We start from the raw sequence: 21,445 nt of genomic DNA on the forward strand, positions 1-21,445 counted from the left end.
CAAGAAGCTGATTTCAATTCTGCGATTGAACTGGAACGAATACTCCCCAACCTTCTTCTTTCGAAGCTATCTAAAATGAAGCTAATCTTTCCTATAATTATTCTGAGTGCTTTCATCAACCTTGCACATTGTTCCGGGTTCACCGGTCCTTTTGAGGCTATCTTTTTCTACTACGCCTACCAAATCGATTCCGCTGCCGCTGCCAGAGCGGCCGCAGACGGCGTGCCATATGAGGCTACCATTGGGGGTGGTTGCATCAATAAAGACTGCACCCTGCTGGAGTTTATTGAAAAGATCATGGACCCTGATCTGCTGAAAAAGCTCACGCCCACAACTCGGGGGGCGACTACCAGCCCCAACGTTTATGACACAGCTCTAGATATCGACCGAGCCTGGAATTACGACGGCTCTCTCCTGCAAAAAGACGTGATAATCAAGAACGGGCAAGGCAACATGGGACAGCTAATCACCGCGGTCGTTAACAAAATACAAACTGCTCGAGCGGTTGTACCATCCGCGGACTTGGTGGCCAAAGCAACGGTGGCCCTGAATTGGGCGCAGGCTGTTCGGCTCACTGAGCTGGTCATCCAAGGGGAGGCAGAACTGACCGGCTACAAAGCGAAGGCCTTCGCCAAGAAGTACCCGTCCATTACCCTGGAGAGCACCCAACGAATATTGGACGAGGATAGAACCGTGTCGCCATCACTACACATTGTTTACACGGATTTGGACTATGCCAGCATGGCATTGCAGACAGCAACCGGAGACTTGGCGGGAGTTGGTGACACGTACAGGGAATTTTTGAGCTGGGCGCAGGCCGTGCCTGGGAACAGTCGATATCGATCACATCAAGCACTTGCGGACCTGTATAAGCGGTCGGTGGCATCGCTCGAAGCAGGCTGTTCATGAGTCGCATGAGCCCTAGTACTCGAGAGACCGTCTACCTACTAGCTTCTGTCCTGGTTCTTGTTCCTTGTCCTGCGTTCCCCCTATCTTTCTTCATCCGAATCTTCCGTCCCTGGGGCTACTCCTCTCTGCTGTTGTTTCCTTCCGATTGGCACAGAACTTTTACTTGATGTAAACTAATTCGTCAGGGTCAGGGTCATAAAGTTAGATTAGTCATGAAATATTGAGTGAGATAGCGGAGGGTAAATTATATGGACTTTTCGATGTCCGTTGACAGTGGCTCTTGGCAGTGTACGTAGGTAAATGGTGGAAAATAATAGTGGAATCAAGTTCAAGACTCAAACATCGCGTGGATTTGTAGAAACCACAATCCCCAGCTCAAAAGCTAGACCAGGTTGAAATGGGTGGTATTGTACGGTACCTTAATCGCCAGAAGTCAGGGTGTGTTAGGCTGCAGCTAGTGCTGAGAGACCCTACTGTTAATCCAGGACCGGCTAGCTGTTCGTTTTCCCCGTAGAATAGGGGTAATCTCTCAATTTCAACCCGCTCTGTGCCAGGATTGGTTTGCGGACATAAGTGCTGGCATATTTCTAGTAGTGCTCGGTAGGGCTTACAGATCCAGTCTAGTTACTATACAGAGTCCACGGTGGGGTAGAACACGAGAGACCCCGACTGCAGGGGTCTTATCCCAAGGTAATTCATCCTACTAGTAAGTTAGGGTAAGGTAAATTAGATTTTCGCGTGGATCCGGTATAGCGTCCCATTGCCGCAATCTCAGGCGAGCTCGGTGAAAAGGAGTAGTTCCAATAGTGGTAGAGCCGTTGCTTTCATTAGCAGCCTCCAATCTCGTCAAATGCTCACCAGTGGCAAAATCTACCTAGCGCCTGCCTGTGGCGAGATTGCCGGAAAATCAATGAAACCCCTGTCTCCAGTCCGCTAAGTAAGGTTGCTCTAGAATGTGCAGCCTTCGAAGGACCCTGGGAAAGTCAAGTACTGTAAAAGTGCGGTGCATTGACAACCGGAGATCAACATTCCAAGCCTTTCAGGGATGCACCCGATCTCGAGATCTCTGAATTTTCTCAGTAGAGACAAGCCTTTCAGGGAGGGCATCTAAAGATCCGAGCAGTGGACCCTGGTGAGTTCTTACCTAAAACAAGCTCATAAAAAACTCTTATCAGCAACGTGAACGGACGCCGAAAATTCGGGACCCCACCCCACCAGGGACTCAGCAGTCCTGAGCTAAAATAGGCGACCATACTGGATTTGTAGGCCATTCCGGCAAACCATTGAATGCGTTATTTGCGTTAATCAAAAGCACATGCCTCATATCTATTACCATGACTCAAGAGTCAAGACAAGTTACCTACCTAGCGGTGACCTCGGAGATTATACTGTGCTAATGCCAGAATTCAACAAACACCCCCTGAATAGTCACTACGGTAGTTCCCTAGGAGACTAGTTTTACCATGACCGACGAACCCTCATGCCCGACGCGATGTACCAAAATGAGATAAAGGGGCCATGTGTCTCGGCATTGAAGCACCGGAGAGCCCTGAATAGCACAAGATGTTGTTGTATCACTCTATCTTTCTGGGTCTCTTTGCTCTCACTGCGACTACGATCGCAAGTACCGCTTGTCTAGACAACTCCGTCCATGATACCATCGCCTTCTTCAGTGGAACCGCTCTGACGTTCGGTTCCAACTATACCAATGCAGCAGACTGTGGCCACAAATGCTCGACACTTCCTGCATGTCGAACCTGGCTCTTCACCGGTGGTGGCCAGTGTGAACTTTTTCGGCACTCTCCGGTCGCAACAGCACCCAATCCCAATTTCACCTATGGTTTGTGCGGTCAGGGGAGCAGTCCTTCCCAGAGCGTTCGGCCTTCACCCATGTCATCTTCATCCCATCTGATTCACAAGACTGCAACATCTTGGCCTACTCCTAGTATGGTAGGTCTCTTCATAATACATGAGTGGTTCTCCCAGTTTTGATTATTCGTTTGTTGTGATTTCACTGACCCTTTTACTCGGCTCAGATCCCAGTGGATGCCGCTAGCAAACGGCATCTTCAATTCCACAAAGACGGTAGCCATCATCACCATCATTGAAAGACGAAGTCAGGGCAAGAATTGCGAAGAGAGAGTTTGAGGCGGCAGGCGATGCTCGAGTTAAAGTTTCTGAATCTTTCCCCGGTTATTCCAGCGTTCTTGCCTCTAGCCTCTCTGTGATACCTCAAAGTCCCACTTGGTGCTATTGCCTTTTTTTTTATCCAGACGACAGCCATTTTCCAAGGAGTAACTACAATGACAATGCATGCCTTTGTTTCCGTATGCCATAAACTGTCGAAATGCTGACGACGAGCGACCAAAATTTTTATATATACGCAAAGCATGGAGGGTATAGGTACCATGCGAGTGTCCGTCAGCTCCGAGATGGGGATGGGTAGTAATAGATAACCTTGAACCTTACACCGCCGGTATTTGCGCAACGGGCACTCGGATAAGCTAGCCCGTTAGATACCAACTCCTTACCTAATTGACGTACAGAACATGTTATATAATCTTGGAGCGCGGCAGGTGTGTTTCTTCTTTCTTCCGCTCCCCCACGTGGCGGCGGCAAGCATTCAGCTACCAAATATGAACGACGAGACAGAATCACCCTTGCAGTTCGACAATACTGGCTCCGTTCCAATCCGAGTGCCAGGATTCAGCGATATTCCCTTGGACTATGAGCTCGATATTAACCAACGCTTTGCACATGGAGCACGCGAGCATTACTCCAGGAGAGCCCTCAGACTGACCGCACCTGAGGTCCAGATGTTGCGGCTCATGGAACGGATCACAGACATTCCCAACTGGGAACACGATGTGTTTGACGAACAGAATCTTGCTAAGTGGCGTGCACAGGCATCTTCATCTTACGCGAGCCTTGACTCGAACTCAGATCAGGACGTGGACATGGACCTGATCACGACGAAAGCATGGCTCTGGTGCGTAGCGGAACTGCAGGATAAGGCTAAGAGCTTCCGCGACACTGGATATGTCATCGTTCTCAATGCCGACTCCGGCGTAGGCAAAATCGACGACGAGGCTCTGGGGGATGATCTCCAAGAAGCACTCCGTCCGCTCTTGCCAACAACGAAGGGTGGTGGCATTCACAATTTAGTAGACCCGTCGCTTTATATGCTGGTTTATGGTCAGACGACAGTTCTCAGCCATGGTGGTCAGGTTGCTCCGCCTGCGGCGGACGGCTCAATCTTCCAGTTCTATCAGCCTTCCACCGATCCCAGACAAGCCACGGCACCTGTGCAGGATCCCTCCAGGAGTAGAACGGCCCTGATTCCCCGAGAACTCTTTTATCTTCAGGATAATCTCAAGTTACAACAGGTTTCCTTTCGCTTCCAATGGCTACCTTGCGAGGTGGAGTTTGCGGAGCCGTCGGGGACGGCAGTACAGATCACCTCGTATATCAACAATCTCCACCCAAGCCATACCCAGGCCTATTTCGCAATCGAGAAACTTATTTCTCGCGCGATAGGACCGTGGAATGAGGTTCTAGTCAAAGGCGCTGGCGGGCGCATGCCTCGGCGCATCTATACCTATGGCGTCACAGACCGAGAAGAAGAATGTCCCATGGATGTAGAACCGCCGGAGGACATTCTCCCAGTCGTGTGGAATCAGAAGATTACTCGACGCGCCTGGTCTCCCGAGCAATGGGAGAGTCACTGTGACAAGGTGCGAGAGTATTTGGAATTGTCTGATGTGGATCTCAAGTACCGTGTCTTCGAACCCGAGCCCGGGGATCCCCCTGAGACGGAGGATCTTCTGGCTTGGATGACGCCGGAAATGTGGGCGTCCCCTGCACGCGTCGAAGAGATTATCCGGGCGAAGTTCAGGCGACTGCATCGGTTCTCATACCCCGAGCCCGGGCTTTCCTATACGTATGAAGACTGGAAAAGAGGCCAGACCGCGAACCCCATCTTCGGGCCATGGCCATGTGACCACGAGTTCGACCCGCCTCGAAATCACGACTACTACTCGGTGTCGCTCGAAGATCAGTTCCGCAAACAGGGCCTGCAGGTGATTGTTCAAGTCTTCAGCATCGATCTGACGCCTGAGGGTTGTGGTGATGATGGTGCCCATGCATACACCGGAGATCCAGAATACCACGTAGACGGGATGCTCAACGAGCATATTGTCGCCACCGCACATTTCTGCTATAGCGCGGAGAACATCACAGAATCTCGCATCTCCTACCAACAACGGGACCGGTTGCACATCTCCGGCCATCAACCGGACCCGTTCTGCATCTACAAACTCTACGGAATCCCTCCCTCCCCGGGACCGGGCGAAGACCCAAACGCTCTGCCGCTACAAACCCTAGGGTCCGTCGCCGTTACTCCGGGTCGTTTTCTCCTGTGGCCCAATGCCTTGCGATACAAGAGGCTTCCGTTCTCCTTGCTCGACCCGAGCCGCCCAGGCCATCAGCGGTGCGTCATCTTGTGGCTGGTGGATCCCCACTATCGCATCGCCTCGACTCGAAATGTGCCCCCGCAGCAGCATGATTGGTGGCGCAATGCGGTATTGGCGAATTCCGCCACGACTCCGCTCTCGACTCTTCCCCAGGAGCTGATGGACATGGTCATGAAGGAAACAGGGCCCTGGCCGATGCATCTCCCCGAGGCTTTGCAGTACAGGAGAGACTCCGAGAAGGAGCGAGAGGAAGCCGTTCCGCACCAGCTTTCGCATATTCAGACCTACGATTTCTGGTGGGAATTGGGTTAGTGCTGGGCAGAGGGTTGTACACCACATTACCTTTCAGATCTTGATGGTCTGCTTTTTCGCTTATTCGTCGATGAAATGTCTTAGGTGCCTATAACATCTTGGGCTTCGGTTGACATAGATTGTGTGAGGGATATTTTAACTTTCATAGGACTCAGAACTTATCTAAGTAGACTTGAGTACCACGAAACTTCCACAAGCCTTGACAGACAATGGACAGAATTCTCAGTTTGACTTGATTATGTAGACCACTTTTCTTTTCTAGATCCCCCAAGAAGAACTTCTTCCCTGGCTTGATGCTTTCTGGAGACTGAGCAATGTAACTATCTTCGTTCTGATAAATTTAAGATTCTTGCCCCCTTTTGGAGCTCCCACAATGGAGACTTTGAGGCGGGACATTACAATGTCCCAAGTCTGGAAATCAATCGAATCTTGCCAGTCTAACCATAATACTCCACTAAGTTTGCACAAAGATGGACCATAACTTGCCGTATGATACATCATCTCCAGAATGCCTATCCGTTCCGATCTGTTGTTAGAATAAACATATTGGGGGCCTCATTGCACTGACTATGTAGCATGTAGAGTAGGCGTAAGGCTACCTTTATGGTTCGATCTCAATAAAAGGGATAACTATGAGACTGTGAAGAAGAGGAACGAGTCGAGTTGCGCTGCACCTAGGAATCAAACTTGGGCGTCCCCGTAGCACACTCGGGAACTCGGATGGTCGTTGCACCCGCACTCCGGAACGGGGGACGGAACCAGGATCTTCCGACAGGTTTTCTATGTACACCCTGCCCCGGGTTTTCACCGGTATTCCCAGGACATGGAATTGTAAGGGTAGAGTGGATGTACTGTACCGTGCATAGTTGGGTGAGGGAGAAGCCTGTCAGCATGCATTGGCAAAGCACTTCCTCATCAATCCAATTCTCGGGCTCCAGGCACGTCTTCTGACTCCCTTCCCCCATCTCTCTACCCCCTCTGCATGGCTACGTCGATTATTTTGCGGAGAAATCTGGGCTGAACAAGCCTCAGCAATGGCATCAGCAATACTAATAGGTTGTACCGGACTAGTGGTAAGCCCCGACCATCCCTTCTTGGCTTTTTAGCGCCGTATCTGGGACAGAGTACCGCGTGTCCGATTTGCACGCTTACTGACAATACTCTTTGGAAAAATGATAGGGATCTCACATCCTGCGAAATCTTATCGCCAGTGAGGCCATCGCTTCAATAAGCACCTTCTCCCGCCGCAGCCCCTCAGAGGCATTGTCATCAGATAAAGTCCACGCCTTTGTCTCTTCAGACCCAGCCCAGTGGCTTGCCCAGATCACGCGGCCTTCCGCAAGGCAACGACCCACGATCTTGTTCTCCGCGTTCGGGACGACCCGCGCCGCTGTCGGCGGCAGCTTCGAGGCCCAATCCCTGATTGACCACAGCCTGCAGCTCGAGCTCGCACGGGCCGCCCGGCAAGCGGGCTGCCGGGTGTGTGTCCTGGTCTCTTCGTCCTTCGCCAATGAGCGCTCCTGGGTCCCTTATGCACGGATGAAGGGTCGCATTGAAGCCGATCTCAAAGCGTTGCAGTTCGAGAAGACTGTCATCCTCTGTCCCGGGATTATAATGGGGAATCGTGGTGAGAGCCGTCCTGGGGAATGGCTCGCACAGGGGCTGGTGCAGGGCATTGGGAGTGTGGCTCCTTCTTGGAGAGATACGCTTGGTCAGGATGCTGGCGTGATTGCTAAGGCTGCTTTGATGACTAGGCTAAGGGCCCTGGAGGGCGGTTTGGGTGGGGCAGATGACGGTTCCCGGGTGTGGCTTGTGGAGCGGAGTGATATCGTCAAGGTTGCGAGGATGGAGCCAGTTTCTTAGCTTCGTTTGTGAAGGAGTTTGGATGAGCTCTATTCAAAATCACAGGGTTATCGCAAAGCAGCATGTGTTAGTTTTCTCTTCTGTTACTTGGCCTGTTAGTCCAGCATAGAAGCAGTGCTCCTGCGTAGTGTACAGTACATGTACTATGTTCATATGGACACAAGATGTTGGTTGAATTCTACAGTTGGTGTTCTAACACCTACTGCGTTACTTGCCTAGCACACAGTAACGTTATCGACCTCTTGTTGTTGTTTACTGTGGGTTTGATCAACTGTGTCGGTATTGTCAAGTGAGCTAACCACGTGATCCAGGGTTATTTCACCAAGTGACTATCCACGCAAAGGGAAGTCAGTCAACTACAAACAGCAAGACCTTATAACATTCCGACCGAATCAGCCTTCTTGACCTCCCTCGTCAACATACCACAGTCTTATGTGAATTAAGGGAACGAGTATCTTTGAGAAGGAGCTGCAAGATTCTCTACTGAGACATGGTATGACCCCTCAGCTGTACCACATTTCAACGATTTCATATCGGCCATGGACTGAGCGCCAGCATCAGTGCTGTAACGACTCAGACTTTTCCTTAGCTGAAAGAAGGTGAATGGACAGTTAGACGCCGTAAAGGGAAAAGTGGGAGTGAAAAAGCATGCGGCTGGGTAGGGATTCACAGCATTTTCATCTTGCTTGTAACACGCTCTTGCTTATCCTCTCCTCGTCTTCATTCTCTATCTTCCCTACCAGTCCCCCCTAGCTGCCTTTAGAGGTATTCTTTCTTTTGACCCTGCTCACTCCTGCGTGTTCTCCGTCTGCTAGGAAATCAAGCCCGTGCGTTAATACCCCAGCTGAGGCTCAGTGGATCACAAGCTCCTCTCAGCTATCGAGTGTTTATCTAGCTTCTCTTTATCAACAACTCCACTCCCCAAAGGCGGGTCGCGCGCGTCCAGAATCATCCCCAATATGTCCTCCCTGAACCCCGACACGATCACAATCACGACCCCATCTGACCTTAAAGTCGTGATCGTCGAAAAGTCATCCACAAACCAGGAAAATGAGCCCCAGCCCCACGAGACCAGAACCATGAACGTCGACCGCGCCACGCTCATCGACGGATGCCAGTACTTCAAGAGCATGCTGACCAGTCACCGCTGGGCAGAATCCGACAGCGTGAAGATCACCCTGCAAGACGACCACATCGTCGCCATGGAGATCCTACTGCGCAAGCTACACGGGACCCTGGACGCGATGAGTGTGAAGGAGGTCTCCGTCGCGGACGTGTGGCACCTGGTGCTGGCCTGTGACAAGTACGGCCTCAACCCCAAGGATTTCCAGGCTTGGTTCGCATCGTGGGCGGAACACGCCGAAACACAAATCAAGAAGCTTTATGACGGCGACGAGCTGAAGTACTATCGACAAATCCTGTTCCCGAGCTGGGCAACCGGTCATGCGGCCCTCTTCGCTGAGGCGACCATGTCCCTGGTCTACGGGAGCGAGGAGCATATCGTCGAGCGCAACCCCACGAAGGTCCATCAAATGCATTTGCCGCCTCGGATGCTGCGTGAGTATAAACATTCCTTCTCCTGATATCTACCAGGCACTATTGTTACCTATCTAACGCCCAGACTCCCCGCAGAGCAAATGAACGCCGTCCGCGGCCGCCTCCGCACATCGCGCACAAGGGCCTCTTCGATTGGATCGCGACGATATTGAGATCCCCCACCCCCTCCCCGTGCTGCGAACGTACCGTCTTCGAGTTCTTCCGCGAGCTGCAGCGCATCAGTGTCTGGCCGTTCGAGGACTGCATGCGGCACAGCAGCATCGACGATCTGGTCTTCCGCATGAGGCTGTTCAATGCGAGGGAGATGCGCGCATACACGGACCCCAGGACCCAGAAGCCGGTGGATTGTTCCCGTTGCGGACACGACTGGAAAGCGGTGGTGGCCGGCGCCGCGAAGCGCGTCGAGGGATACTTCGATGGCCTGTGTCTGGACTGCATGGATCACACGAAGAATCTGGAAAAGGGTGGCGATCGGGACCGGGATTACTGGGCGTATATGCTGCCCCGGGATCGGTACGATGTAGGTTGCCGGATCAAGCATGGCGAACCGACCTGGTATTTTAGTTTCATGGGGAGGCGGGAGAAGAAGGGGTTGATTGCGGATGTTTAGGGGGAGGAGTCTGTCTATCTTATGGTTACGACTGGCTTTTGAGGGTTTGGGGTAGGCTGAATTGCTCTTGTATCAAGGCTTGCGATCTGTGGTAAATGATTCTGGTGGACGATTTCTACGGTCTGCTTGGTTCTGTAACCCATGACTTACTTACCCGGCCTTTATATCTTCGTTTCCCAACCTCTTCCTTTGCATTCTTCTCCTATGCCTGTCGTAACTATGAGATGAACCTTCGTAGTAAGGTCATAGAACTGCCCCGTGAGAAAGCCCAACACTCGACAAGACATGAAGGGAACTGCGAGGAGCACTGACAGAGAGCTCCCGCCACGGGACCGTACCCCCTTGCAGTGACGGTACAGAGGAGACCGCTGCAATCGCCAGGGCTTCTATCTCCGTACCATGTAAACCTTTTGCAACAGCTTTGCGGCTACTAATCTAATCTGTGTGCAATACGATTGTTGTTTTCGCCACTGTCATCAATCTACCGCCTTTTGTCTCTCTTGTACCGCATCCTATCCAGATATGATCTGAGGTTCATTTGTAAATGAACTCGGAGAACGACAAAACCGGCAGATCATAAATTATAATTCAAGTCTCCACTGACAATTGTAACAGACCTCGCTGAGTATGCCTGGCTTTGAACAGTACGAGACCCAAAGAGGAGATAGAAATGGAACAATTCTTAACGCTGATACCAGCCCGACCAGATAAAAATTTCCGCCCCCTCCACGCGTCGAACCTACCACTCCGGATCAAGAATACCAGAGGGTAAAAAACATGGAGCTGCGGGGAATCGAACCCCGGACCTCTCCCATGCTAAGGGAATATTATACCACTAAACCACAGCCCCAATTGTTGAAAATGGGCTCAGAATTGTGTTTCCTGTTCCTGATGAGTGTGTAGTAGCGTGCTTATAGTGCACGTGAGGACCCCCTTTGTAAGAAATTCCCTTTAGGCGACAGTGTCTGTCAGAATTCCGGTGGCTTAGGAGCTGTTGTATACTATCTAGCGCGTGTGTTTGCTGAGGAGGCTGGATTGAATACAACCTTGCTATTTCTCGGCTCGTTTGGGGTGACAATGGCGGTTGCAGTACTTGGTGCAAATATATATTTTGTACGGATGTAGAGGTCTTCGCGGGTAGCCCTAGTCCAGGTCATCAGAACTTCAAGGCGTACACGGTAAGATCGTAAGGAAGATATACCCACACAACTCCAACATATCAGAAAAGGAGTAGTTAAGCTATGCATCCAAGCAATGAGAATTTGATCGAGCCCGTCATGTACACAGTAGAAAGGCCAACAGAACGAAAGTGAGAGGAGACCACACCAAGAACCTGCGCGGGCCCTACCATACTTCATATAAGCACCCGCAACCCCCCGGCCTCCTCACTCAATCCTCGCCCCGGAACCCCATCGCCGTCCAGCTAGCCTCCACCATCTCCCGAATCTCCCGCGGATACGAGTGGTGGAAGTCAGCCGCCTGCCAGTCCGGCCCTGAGGTATACTCCGAGGGCATCAGCGCATCTGAGACCACCTTCCCGCCCTGGGTCGGGGCCCCGTTCCCGTGCGACATGTACGGAATCAGGAGAAAACCACGCACATCTTCATAGAAGTACTCGTCTAGCTGGGGGCGGCACCGGGTGCAGAAGGCCCAGATCACGTCCTTCCAGTTGTAGACGTCGATGTCGTCGCCCACGAGGACAAGGCGGTGGATCGTGTAGCCGGCCTTATGATTAAAGACCAGGTCGCCGATTTGCTTGCTGAATGCGGCCGAGGTGGTTTTCAGACGGCGGAGGGCCGCGGTGTCGATCTGCAGGACCACCCAGGTTACTTGGGATTCGAAGGGGGACATCGCCTCCTTGACGGGGACGCCGGCGTCCTTGCAGAGTTGGTGGATTTGGGCCGCTGCGAGGGGGCCGATCATTGTGTGCTGTTTTGGGGTTAGTTGTGTGTGTTGTGAGAATATTGGGGTTGAGAGTAAGGTCGGCAGCAGAGAGGGGGGGGAATACCGTTTCGTCGGTTAGACGACCGCAGTTGGACACGGGGAGGATAGCACCGGTGCGGTAAGTGATCTTGTTGACCTTGTACAGGGGGCAAGGGTGCGAATCGCCAGGGAAGACGTAGCTGAGGGTCATTGGTTAGTCTAGATGCGAAAGGCAAGAAAGGAACCCAAACATACCCGTGCATCTCACCGAAGGGCCCTTCGGGCACCGTCTCGGTGATGCTCATGGTCCCCTCCAGGACAATCTCGGTGTTGGCGGGCACCAGGAGATCATTCGACTCACACTTGACCACATCAATGGCATGGCCGGTAAACGCGCCGATATAGCCGGCCTCAGTCACCCCGTCCGGGATGGGCATACTGGCCGCCATGATGGCCGCCGGCGGAACCCCAAAGCACAGCGACCAGGGGACATCCTTTCCAATGGCCTTCCACTTCTGCTGCATCTGCCAGATATGTTGAGGTGGGATCACCAACCCTGTGAGGTGGTTCTTATCGTAGACCATCGCGCGGGCAATCGACCAATTGGTCCAGTCGCCCTCAGGCGAGGAGATGACATGCATGCCGTAGGTCTGGATGTACTTGCCCCCGTCGGCCTGGTGCAGCAGGGGCACAGGAAGTTTCGTCAGGTCGAACTCCCCGTCATTCAGAACATTCTCCTTGCAAGCGCCCGTGGGGACCACCCGGGGCGGGATCGGCTTCTGGTTGGCTGCGGACATCATCTTGTCCAAGATGTCTTTCATCCCCGCAGTGGGCGGCAGAGCCAGGTGGCGCGCTAGCCGACCATAGCGGGTCTTGGGGTCGGCGCGCAGGGAGTTGGGCGCGCCCAGGATCCGGAAGAGACCCTTGTCGGCGCCCTTGAGGTTGTTGAACAGCGGGGCCTTGTCGTCCGTCTCGCACACCTTGCGAATGATGGCCCCGGCCTCAAGGTCTGGATCAATCTCGCGGTCGATCTCCACCAGGTCATTGTCCTGCTTCAAGGCTTCCACATAGGGACGGAAATTCATATGAGGGAGGTCTTGGACGGAAGGGTCCTGCTGGTGGTTGTGGAGGTGGGGGTGGTGGTGGTGAGGCATATTTGCAGTTGATCTTCTGGTAAGCAATGTGCAATCGGGGGAGACAAGGTTAATGATAATCAAGCTTGATAGCCATGAGAGAGAGAGTTAATGAAGATGGAGAGATTGTTCTTATATCATTCTCAAACCTACAAGTGACAAATGATTTTCATTAGGATGGTTGGAGCGTCGGTTGCCTCCTATTTTTGTTGGGGCAAACGGGCTTGTTCCATGTTATTCTCCCTCCTATTTCCTCCTGACCCTTTGCGTACTATTGAGCAATAGGCGAGTGCAATTTTCGTCCATGGTGATATCACGACTTGCTTATCCTGGATGGCGCAGCTTCGCCGACGTGTGAGTTTCGGGGGTCTCGGTAGCCTCGGAGGCTCGGGATATGCACAAAGTATGTAGATAATATCGGGGCACCCCGGGGTTTCCACTTTGATCTGCATATCGATCTTTCGTGATCGTCATGACTTAAACTTGTTTAGGAGTTGTTTGGATATCGACAGATGTACTGTGCCTTCCAGGACAGAAGAACAGGAATGGAGAAAGAAGCAAACAGTGGGTAACGAGGAAACAATAGAAGCATGAGCAAAGAAATCCAAATTGGAAAATGGAAAGAAAATAAGGCCCGTTCAGAAAACATTTACATGAAAATACACCGTAGTCACTGTTAACTACGATAAAAGATTCTTACGCAATACCGCAAGTACTCATGTGTATTTGAGTGACAACATTTATACTAACCGAGTGCCGACCTGCAACCCCCCGCCACCCAGTCCTCGCGATTTTTCACCCCCAACTCCACCGCCGCCCGTCCCCAGTGCTCTCCCGCCAACCCTGCTCTCTCAAGCCCCTGTTGCTCCGTCAAGAGAGTCAGAAGCCCGAATATCACAGGGACGTGTGTGTCCAGCTGAACCCGCATGAGTCCCTGGGAGACCGCCTCGGAGATGTACTCGAAATGCATGGTCTCCCCTTTGATCAAGGCCCCGATGGCAATGACCGCGTCGAAGGCTATATTGTCTCTAGAGGTTTGTGATGTGTGGATGATTCTGTGAAGATGGAGAGATCAGGAATAGGAAGCTGTAAAAGCAGAACAGTAGAAGTTAAGTAGGACGCTACCTTTGCACGGCAAAAGGAAGTTCATAGCTCCCTGGCACACTCTCCAGAACGATGTCCTCTTCCTTCACTCCAGCTTCTAGTAATTGACTCTTGGCCCCGGTGATGAGGGATTCGATGAGGCGATTGTTCCACCGTGCGTGAACAATGGCAATTCGCAGACTGGCACCTGAAATCATTCCATCGAAAGCAATATCAGTATCCAATGAATGAAGTGGCAGCAGCTCCGTCAAGCTTCCCCGGGGGCACCTCTCGCTCGGGTTACAACTGACCATTGTAGCTCTTCACCGCATCGGGGTCTTTGATAGATGATACCATGACTGGAAGCACGATAACCAACTTCTGACTCAGTCCGGCCACAACAGCTTCGGGGATGAAAGTCTGTTAATGTGCCTCTCCCCTTGAGTCTAAGATTCGTCACGTCCGACTGAATGTGTCAGGCGAGCCCGAAATCGAGCATCCACATTTCTTCCTCACGCTGGCAGCGACTGGAGAGTATTATTTCGGACCCTCCGATCTTTGAAACTTGGACCAAAGACTGCACCGATCAATTGCCATCTGCTGACGTGGCACTGAGGTATAGCTATGGCAAACAAGGTGGACAGTGATATAGCGAAGGAAGTCAGAATGCCAGCTCTGAATGTTAGAGATCCCTGCCATACCGGGGTATGTATTTTTGTCGTGAGGGAAATGATCCGAGGGCTCCGAGGACTCCGAGAACAAAACGGGAGGGGAGAGAGATGATCGTCAACTCGAGACTTTTAGGCAAATGGGTGAAATTAAAAATGTCAGCGGAAAATAGTGCGTGAACTATGTCAGGTAGACATGACCTCCAGAGTCAATTCCCTCATGGCTGACTACTACGTAACAAACGTATCAACCTCCAATTGCTCCCATCCCCGACCCGATTTCTGGCCTTTCCGGTTTGCGTGCTGAAAAAAGTCTGCGTTTCCATATCTAGTATCTAAATCTCTAGCGCCTTTATGGTAGATTGATATATCAAGCGTGATCTGTGAAACTCCAAGAAAAGCGCACTTATCATCGCTTCACTTCACGCTCTCGTGTTCCTCACCTCATCCCTCTCATGTGCACCCCACACCCATGCTATTCCATCTACACATTCGCCGTCTGTCTACCTCCTCTTGGACGTGGAAAGTAATCTGGGTTTCAAGTCAGCTCGCGCAAAGCTTACCGACCAATTTCTGACCGGGACACCTCTGCCATTTGGTAACAGTGCCATGCCACGCGGAGATAGATCGTGTACAACCGAACTCGATGCGGGGTGGGCTATTCCAACTCGGCAAGTACCTAGTATTGACTACGACGTATCGCGATTTTGTCAATGATTGTAAATAATCTATGTGCTTACACTACCCTTTAGTACACAGTGTTAAAGAGTCACAACTTCGGAAACTCAGCCCCAATCTGCCGAAGCAGCGCCGAGTGATCCTGGCCATACGTGTCCCCCCCTCGCGCGATGACCTCACGCACCCACGATCCGCGCGGGACAAATCGCGCCTTGAAGGGCAGGGCGCGCATGACCAGACCGTAAGTGCACGCTTCCGGATCCACGGGGACCGGCTCGCCCGTCTCCTCAGACACACCGGCTTTGATATCAAACGACCAGAGCAACCGCGCCACAACAATCCAGAGGACATTACGCGCGAAGTACCGTCCGGGGCAGGCCCGTCGTCCATACCCGAACGCTGGCGCCGGAAGCGAAGACCGTAAGTCCCCGTTGTCATCCAGCCAGCGTTCCGGGATGAAAGCGTCCATGTTGGGGCCGAAGACGGCCTCTTCGCGCGCGATCGTCCAGATGTTGGCCACCACCACCGAGCCCTTGGGGATGCGGTAGCCGTTGTAGGTCGTCTCCTCGCGGTTGAGGTGCGGCGCGCCCTCCGGGCCGGCGGGCCGCCACCGGAGGAGTTCCTCGACGGTCGCGGTGATGTACGGCAGGTTGGGCTTATCGTCGGGCAGCGGCAGCCGGTCCCGGCCGACCACGGCGTCGAGCTCGGCGCGGGCCTTGGTGATGAAGCTCTGCTTCTGAGTAATGCACGCGACCACAAACCAGACCAGGCTGTCGGTCGTGCCGTCGAGCGCGGCGTCGATCATCGTCCCCAGCTCGAAAGCGAGCTCGTCCAGAGGCATGTCGCGATGATCATCCGTTTCAACCGTCTTTTTCAGCTGCTTGGAGATGTTCCAGGCGTCTGAATCCTCCAGCGCCCGGCGGAAGTTGCTGAGACGCAGGCTATACTTGGTGGTATAGTGGTTCTCCGCTTTCGCCTTCCAGGGCGCCAGAAAGCCCGGCAGGTGGTTCAGCACCGGGAACTGGTCGACGATATGCGCACCCACCTGGATGAATTCGGAGAATTCCTCGTTGAGGTGGACCACGCTGCGGAGGACGGGGTCGTTGGGGTCTTGAATCCGGAAGCCATACAGTAAGGTGTGGATGATGCTGGCCGTGGTCCGCTGGAACGGCCCTTGGGCATCAATCCCCACGCTTCCGCTTGTTTGCAAGAGATCGTACAGCAACTGTTGGGACTCTAGGGTTTGGATGGGGAGATATGCTGCGGCCGGAGTCGCGTTCAGCACGGACACCTGGAGCCGCTGATGATGCCGGAATTGATCGGTGTAGTTCATCATGAGGATGTTGAGCCCCTTCAATGCTAACTCCGTCGCGAGAAACAGTCGAGGTCGATCGGAAAAGATCGCTCCACGCTTGGCGAGCAGGTCGTGGGCTACTTCCGAGGTCGACAAAATGATGACCGGTTGTCCAAGCATATTGAGGTGAACGATCGGTCCGTATTGCTCATTCCATTCGCGATATGTCCTCCATCCATGGGACCTGGGAGCTTGATGGACATTGCCTATCAAAGGCAGTGGCTTGGGTCCTGGTGGTAAGGGTAAGGAAGAGGAAGATGCTTTCGGCCGGCGTGTGATCAAGAACACGCTAATTAGGAGGAAAAATCCTATAAGCGCGGCGAAAGTTGTTGAATGCATTGTGGTAAACGATGTGAGGTACAAAATCACAACGAGGGCCAGTCCCTCTTACGGGTGACTGAGGACGTATTGATAGATACAAGGGAACAAAAGAATATCAACAGCTGATAGAGGGAGAAGGTGCGAAGAAGCTATATCCCCATTTTGGTGCACAGGTCACATGACCCTCTTTGGTCTGACAGTAGACCAGCATTCACATCAGAGTCTTTAGGGCAGAAATCATAGCTGCACACATTTAGACAGTAACTCGCCGCCATTTGACTGGTCCGTTTTCATTAAACCGTCGCAGGTCACATCAATTAGTCCAAGGCTACGTCACTACTACTGTACTGACCGAATCGCAAAACCGGGATCAGAGCGACTGAATAGGAGGCTCCAGTGGGGAATTACGGAACGTGCCTACAGATAGGCATGTCTTGTGTTGCTGATGTTGCTTATGTTGCGAGGTTTTACGGTTCGTTGTGCTGCTGCGCCTCGATCCTTACGAGGATCACCTCTAGTGTAAGCGTTAGTGTTACTTAGTGCTTACTGTTAGATCGGTTAAATAAGGAGCCATTTCTCAAGGCCTCAGGCACACCTGGCTTTCCCATCTCCTGCCTCTAGTCCGACTCTGTTAATGAGGTGTACCCGATAGGGCAAAAGCGTTTTCGCGGCTTGATGCGGACCTCCCTGGCCGCTCCCCATTCCCGCCCCTGCGCCTCAAATCCAGCCACTGTTGTTATCCCGATGAGAGTTGGCGGAGGATCGAAAGAGAACGCAGGGATACCCCGTATGATCATTGATCAAGGTTCTGCAAGAACCGCCCGTCGGATTTCGGCTGAGCCCCATATTTTGGCGGCACAGCTAGCGGGTTAGAAAGGGTAAGCACTTGTACACAGGTACAGCACTGTTAGATCTGGCTTCGCTTGCAGCTGAGCAGGTGTAGAGGACTTAATCGCTATGCTGTTCTTGGCCCGAGAAGACCGTATAATTCTACAGACGGTAACATGAAGGGCCGATGCAAGATCTATGTGATTCGTTTCCAACAGTGCCTCAGGCACCAGTTGAGAATCACCTGACAGGTCCGCGAGGCGCCTGTCAGTGTTGTAGCCCGGAGGAGTTGCCAGGCGAACCAGGAGATGAATGTATGGATGTGAGGCTCACAGCCCTGTGGGATGGATCTGTACGTATTCGGATTATTCTAATTCTGCGTCAGGAATAGAAACGAGAGGGGGAGGTATGGAACAATCGGGTGTCTGTCTGTTTCCTCTAGCCTGAATACACAGACCATTTTCCCATCTAAAACTCTACCTTGAATCCCCCTTTTCTCCCTGTCGCTTCTACTCAAACATAAAAAAAAGAGAAAAGACACATGCACGGTTCTACCTGATCCTAGCCTACAATGTAACTTCCCATGGAGAACTGCCCAACTTTCAAAGCATCCATAACCCTTTCTCTCATATGTAATGCAATGCGGCAAGCCAAAGCAACCAACAACCTCGGAACGTCCCACTCCGGAGGAGCTTGGAAGGTACAATACAGTACTAAGCGGGCCCAGAAGCGGGCCCTAAAACTTCCACTCTTTAGGAGCGGCCATAATTCGCGAGACGCTAGTGACCGCCGCACCTCCCATGAGGATCGAGCCACAGAAGTCGATGAAGCCATACCACTTATCATGATCAGCGCTAAGGAGAGCACCCGCAATTGGACTACCGGTCAAACCTCTGTCCGCGGGACAAGGCAGGTTAGCTACTGCTCGATACCAGAATAATGGGGGGGGGGGGGAAGCATACCCCACGGAGCAGAATCCCATCATGAGCCCGATCTTCACGCCAATGATTCTGTGGTCCGGCGTAATCTGGCCGATGCATGCAGATTGCAGTGAGATCAGCCCGCCCGAGCAGACGCCGTAGAGGACCGAAAAGGCGATGATCGAGGCGGGAGTAGTGATCTTGTGAAGACAGAAGAGCAAGATGCCGCAACACAACGCAGCTATTGAGATCACGTTGAACCTAGTGAGATAAACATGGTGTTCGTTATTTGAATGTCGGGTTCAAGGCAGCGAGTAATAGAGAAACGAACCGTCCTATGCGATCGGCAAGAATCCCGGTCAGAACTCGTCCGGCGAAGGAACCAGCATTCATGTATGCTAGGAGGTTATTCGCGTCCGTGGCACTCATTCCGTACGATTCGCCGTACGAAGGCAAATAGAAGAAGGGGATGAACATCCCCCATAGCACGAGCAACATCCCGACGCTGAAGAGCAGATATGTAGCATCCGACAAGATGGCTTTGAAGTCTAGCTGCATCTGCTGGTGCTCGTCGGGCTCTGGAGGCCGGGTGACGATCAACACGCAGCTGGGGATAAGAAACGCCAGACTGATGAACCCGGAGGCACGGACTGTCCATCCAAAGCCGATATGGTCGAGCATGTGCTGAATGACCTCTGTCCAGAAAATTCCACCCAGTGAGGACCCGGACACAGCAAGACCGAGTGCCAGTCCTCGTCGCCGATCGAACCATTGATTGATGGCTGCGATGGTCGGGTAGAATCTAGGCTGGTGTCTTAATAGGCGGCATTTGGAGGCTGATTCACCAGACTTACAAGAGCGCATTGGCACAGCCGAACAGGATGCCTTGGGCTAGAATAAGCTGGTAGTACTTCTTGCAGACGCTGGTCAACATCAGGGAGACAACGTAGACGACTGTACCCGGCACCAGCAGCTTGGTGGCTCCCACCTTGTCGTACAAGGGGCCGACCACCAGACCACCGATAAAGAGCAAAAAGATCTGAGCAATCAGTGAGAGGCAATCCTAACCAGCCACAAGTGACTAGTCAACTGACCTGTAAGGAGCCGATCCAGGCAATATCGGAGCTTGAAGTCCCGGCGAGGAGATGTCGTTCGTAGTAGGCTTGGAAGGTACCGAAGGCATTGAGGAACCCTTTGAGAATGAGAGTCAGTAGTGTGAGAATTGATCTGTGACAACTAGGATTCCACCCTCCCCCCTCCAACCAAATGAAAAAAAGAAAAAAAAAGAAAGAAAGAATAGATACCAAAGGTAGGAAAGTAAATCAGCAAGCCACCCACTACGACCAGCCAGGCACGCGTACTGGTATCCCTGGTTGGTATTGGACGACCCTCATGGCCCTCGGCGACCATTCCTGAAGCAGTTTTAGATAGGTTTGTCATCGAGACCTCGTCGTGTGGCATCACAGGCGTGAGACGGAACCCGATCAGCCAGGGAGACAATTATGAAATATTCGTAAGATGTGAAGGAGCGATGACATTCTTTGCGAACAGACTCGGAATTTATAGGGAAAACCCCTGCAAATGGATGAATTTGAGGGTGATGCGGTCGAAAGCTACCAACAGGAAAATGTCCGTTTCTCGACGGAGAGAGCGTCGGTGGAGATGGCAGCGCAACCCACAGCATCCACGCATCCCAATTGCACCATCAAAACCCATCCAGCTTCCAATATACTAAAGCATCTGGCAGATTATCTAAGAATTCCCCCTCAAGTATTGTTTTTGCCATAACCCTACCTTATCCTGTTCTTATCATGCAGCAAATCCCGGGTGTAGAACTGGGCCAGTAGCCCTTGCTGGTACTGAGGATCTATGTATAAAAGTCTACAGTTTCCAGGCGGGGAGGAAATGCTAAGAACAGATGAACAAGTATAGCATGAGACAGGACAAGGTCTATTCCTTCCTTCGCAAAATTCATAAGTTGCAATGCAAAGCAGATTATTTGATATGTCTACAGCCGTGTGAGTTGAATACACATAGTATAACGTTACTTAGTTAAATTAGTTGTCTTAACGTAATCGTCAACCGAGCGAGCCACGCAAGCGAGCGAGCCACCACCCCCTGAATCCTCCCACCTCCAAGAACTGAAGTAATTCAGCGGTCAATTACACCACCAAAAATGCCGAAATCATCAAAAGACTTATTGTACCAAGAGAGCCGAATCTGCCTTGCCCTTGAAGCTATAAAGACCGGTCAAGTTGCCTCAATTCGTAAAGCTGCTGACGTTTTTGATGTTCCTCGCTCAACTCTTCAACACCGTGCAAATGGCCGTTCATTTCGTCAAGAAACTCGCCCTAATTCTCATAAACTTACTGCGAGAGAGGAAGAAATACTTAAGAAGTAGATTCTCTCGCTTGACGCCCGCGGCGCACCTCTAAGAAACTCCGCAGTTCGTGAGATGGCCAATATATTGCTTCAAAAGCATAGAAATCAGAAGAGACCGATAACCGTGGGAGAGAGATGGGTTACAAACTTTATTGCACGCCATAAAGCCTTAAAAGGTCGTTATTTCCGCCAGCTAGATGCCAAACGGGCGAAGTGCGAGAATCCACGGGTTATACAGGCCTGGTTCAACCGCGTTCAAGAGGCTATATCAGAATACGGAATCCTTGAAGAGACGTCTTCAACTTTGATAAACCGGCTTTATGATGGGCAGTTGCAACAGCCAAAATTGTTACTCAATCAAACTGTCCAGGAAGACCTTTTCTCACACAGCCAGGTAACCGCGAATAGGTGACTTCAATCGAGTGTATCAAC

General features: G+C 52.0%; 8 protein-coding genes and 1 non-coding gene across 9 annotated transcripts; 4 read left to right on the plus strand and 5 right to left on the minus strand.

The window, feature by feature from the left end:
* Window positions 1-75: 75 nt before the first annotated feature.
* Window positions 76-909, plus strand: ASPACDRAFT_33736 (uncharacterized protein; the record flags this gene model as incomplete). Its single annotated transcript, XM_020199987.1, has 1 exon — window positions 76-909. The coding sequence occupies one exon, from the start codon at window positions 76-78 to the stop codon at window positions 907-909; it is 834 nt and encodes a 277-aa protein (XP_020053228.1).
* A 1,563-nt stretch (window positions 910-2,472) lies between these two features.
* ASPACDRAFT_1874241 (DUF4246 domain-containing protein) lies at window positions 2,473-5,746 on the plus strand (the record flags this gene model as incomplete). The annotated part of the gene is made up of 2 exons (XM_020198030.1): window positions 2,473-2,859; window positions 3,426-5,746. 2 exons carry the CDS (start codon window positions 2,473-2,475, stop codon window positions 5,691-5,693), a joined length of 2,655 nt encoding a protein of 884 aa, XP_020053229.1. The 3' UTR covers window positions 5,694-5,746.
* A 981-nt stretch (window positions 5,747-6,727) lies between these two features.
* Window positions 6,728-7,556, plus strand: ASPACDRAFT_46418 (uncharacterized protein; the record flags this gene model as incomplete). Its single annotated transcript, XM_020201775.1, has 2 exons — window positions 6,728-6,766; window positions 6,873-7,556. 2 exons carry the CDS (start codon window positions 6,728-6,730, stop codon window positions 7,554-7,556), a joined length of 723 nt encoding a protein of 240 aa, XP_020053230.1.
* A 959-nt stretch (window positions 7,557-8,515) lies between these two features.
* On the plus strand, window positions 8,516-9,723 carry ASPACDRAFT_46419 (uncharacterized protein; the record flags this gene model as incomplete). The annotated part of the gene is made up of 2 exons (XM_020201776.1): window positions 8,516-9,117; window positions 9,189-9,723. The coding sequence occupies 2 exons, from the start codon at window positions 8,516-8,518 to the stop codon at window positions 9,721-9,723; spliced, it is 1,137 nt and encodes a 378-aa protein (XP_020053231.1).
* Window positions 9,724-10,501: 778 nt separating this feature from the next.
* ASPACDRAFT_t265 lies at window positions 10,502-10,573 on the minus strand. Its single transcript has one exon. It is a non-coding gene; the product is annotated as a tRNA-Ala (tRNA).
* Window positions 10,574-11,112: 539 nt separating this feature from the next.
* Window positions 11,113-12,731, minus strand: ASPACDRAFT_33666 (UbiD family decarboxylase; the record flags this gene model as incomplete). The annotated part of the gene is made up of 3 exons (XM_020199979.1): window positions 11,113-11,652; window positions 11,732-11,846; window positions 11,902-12,731. The coding sequence occupies 3 exons, from the start codon at window positions 12,729-12,731 to the stop codon at window positions 11,113-11,115; spliced, it is 1,485 nt and encodes a 494-aa protein (XP_020053232.1).
* A 793-nt stretch (window positions 12,732-13,524) lies between these two features.
* Window positions 13,525-14,219, minus strand: ASPACDRAFT_46421 (6,7-dimethyl-8-ribityllumazine synthase; the record flags this gene model as incomplete). Its single annotated transcript, XM_020201777.1, has 3 exons — window positions 13,525-13,834; window positions 13,905-14,070; window positions 14,174-14,219. 3 exons carry the CDS (start codon window positions 14,217-14,219, stop codon window positions 13,525-13,527), a joined length of 522 nt encoding a protein of 173 aa, XP_020053233.1.
* A 1,080-nt stretch (window positions 14,220-15,299) lies between these two features.
* ASPACDRAFT_33660 (cytochrome P450) lies at window positions 15,300-16,901 on the minus strand (the record flags this gene model as incomplete). The annotated part of the gene is made up of 1 exon (XM_020199978.1): window positions 15,300-16,901. The coding sequence occupies one exon, from the start codon at window positions 16,899-16,901 to the stop codon at window positions 15,300-15,302; it is 1,602 nt and encodes a 533-aa protein (XP_020053234.1).
* Window positions 16,902-18,447: 1,546 nt separating this feature from the next.
* ASPACDRAFT_34002 (MCT family MFS transporter) lies at window positions 18,448-20,092 on the minus strand (the record flags this gene model as incomplete). The annotated part of the gene is made up of 6 exons (XM_020200007.1): window positions 18,448-18,604; window positions 18,674-18,892; window positions 18,963-19,433; window positions 19,486-19,670; window positions 19,726-19,823; window positions 19,936-20,092. 6 exons carry the CDS (start codon window positions 20,090-20,092, stop codon window positions 18,448-18,450), a joined length of 1,287 nt encoding a protein of 428 aa, XP_020053235.1.
* Window positions 20,093-21,445: the final 1,353 nt, after the last annotated feature.

This window comes from Aspergillus aculeatus, assembly GCF_001890905.1.
Source record: "Aspergillus aculeatus ATCC 16872 unplaced genomic scaffold ASPACscaffold_15, whole genome shotgun sequence".
Taxonomy (NCBI): domain Eukaryota; kingdom Fungi; phylum Ascomycota; class Eurotiomycetes; order Eurotiales; family Aspergillaceae; genus Aspergillus; species Aspergillus aculeatus.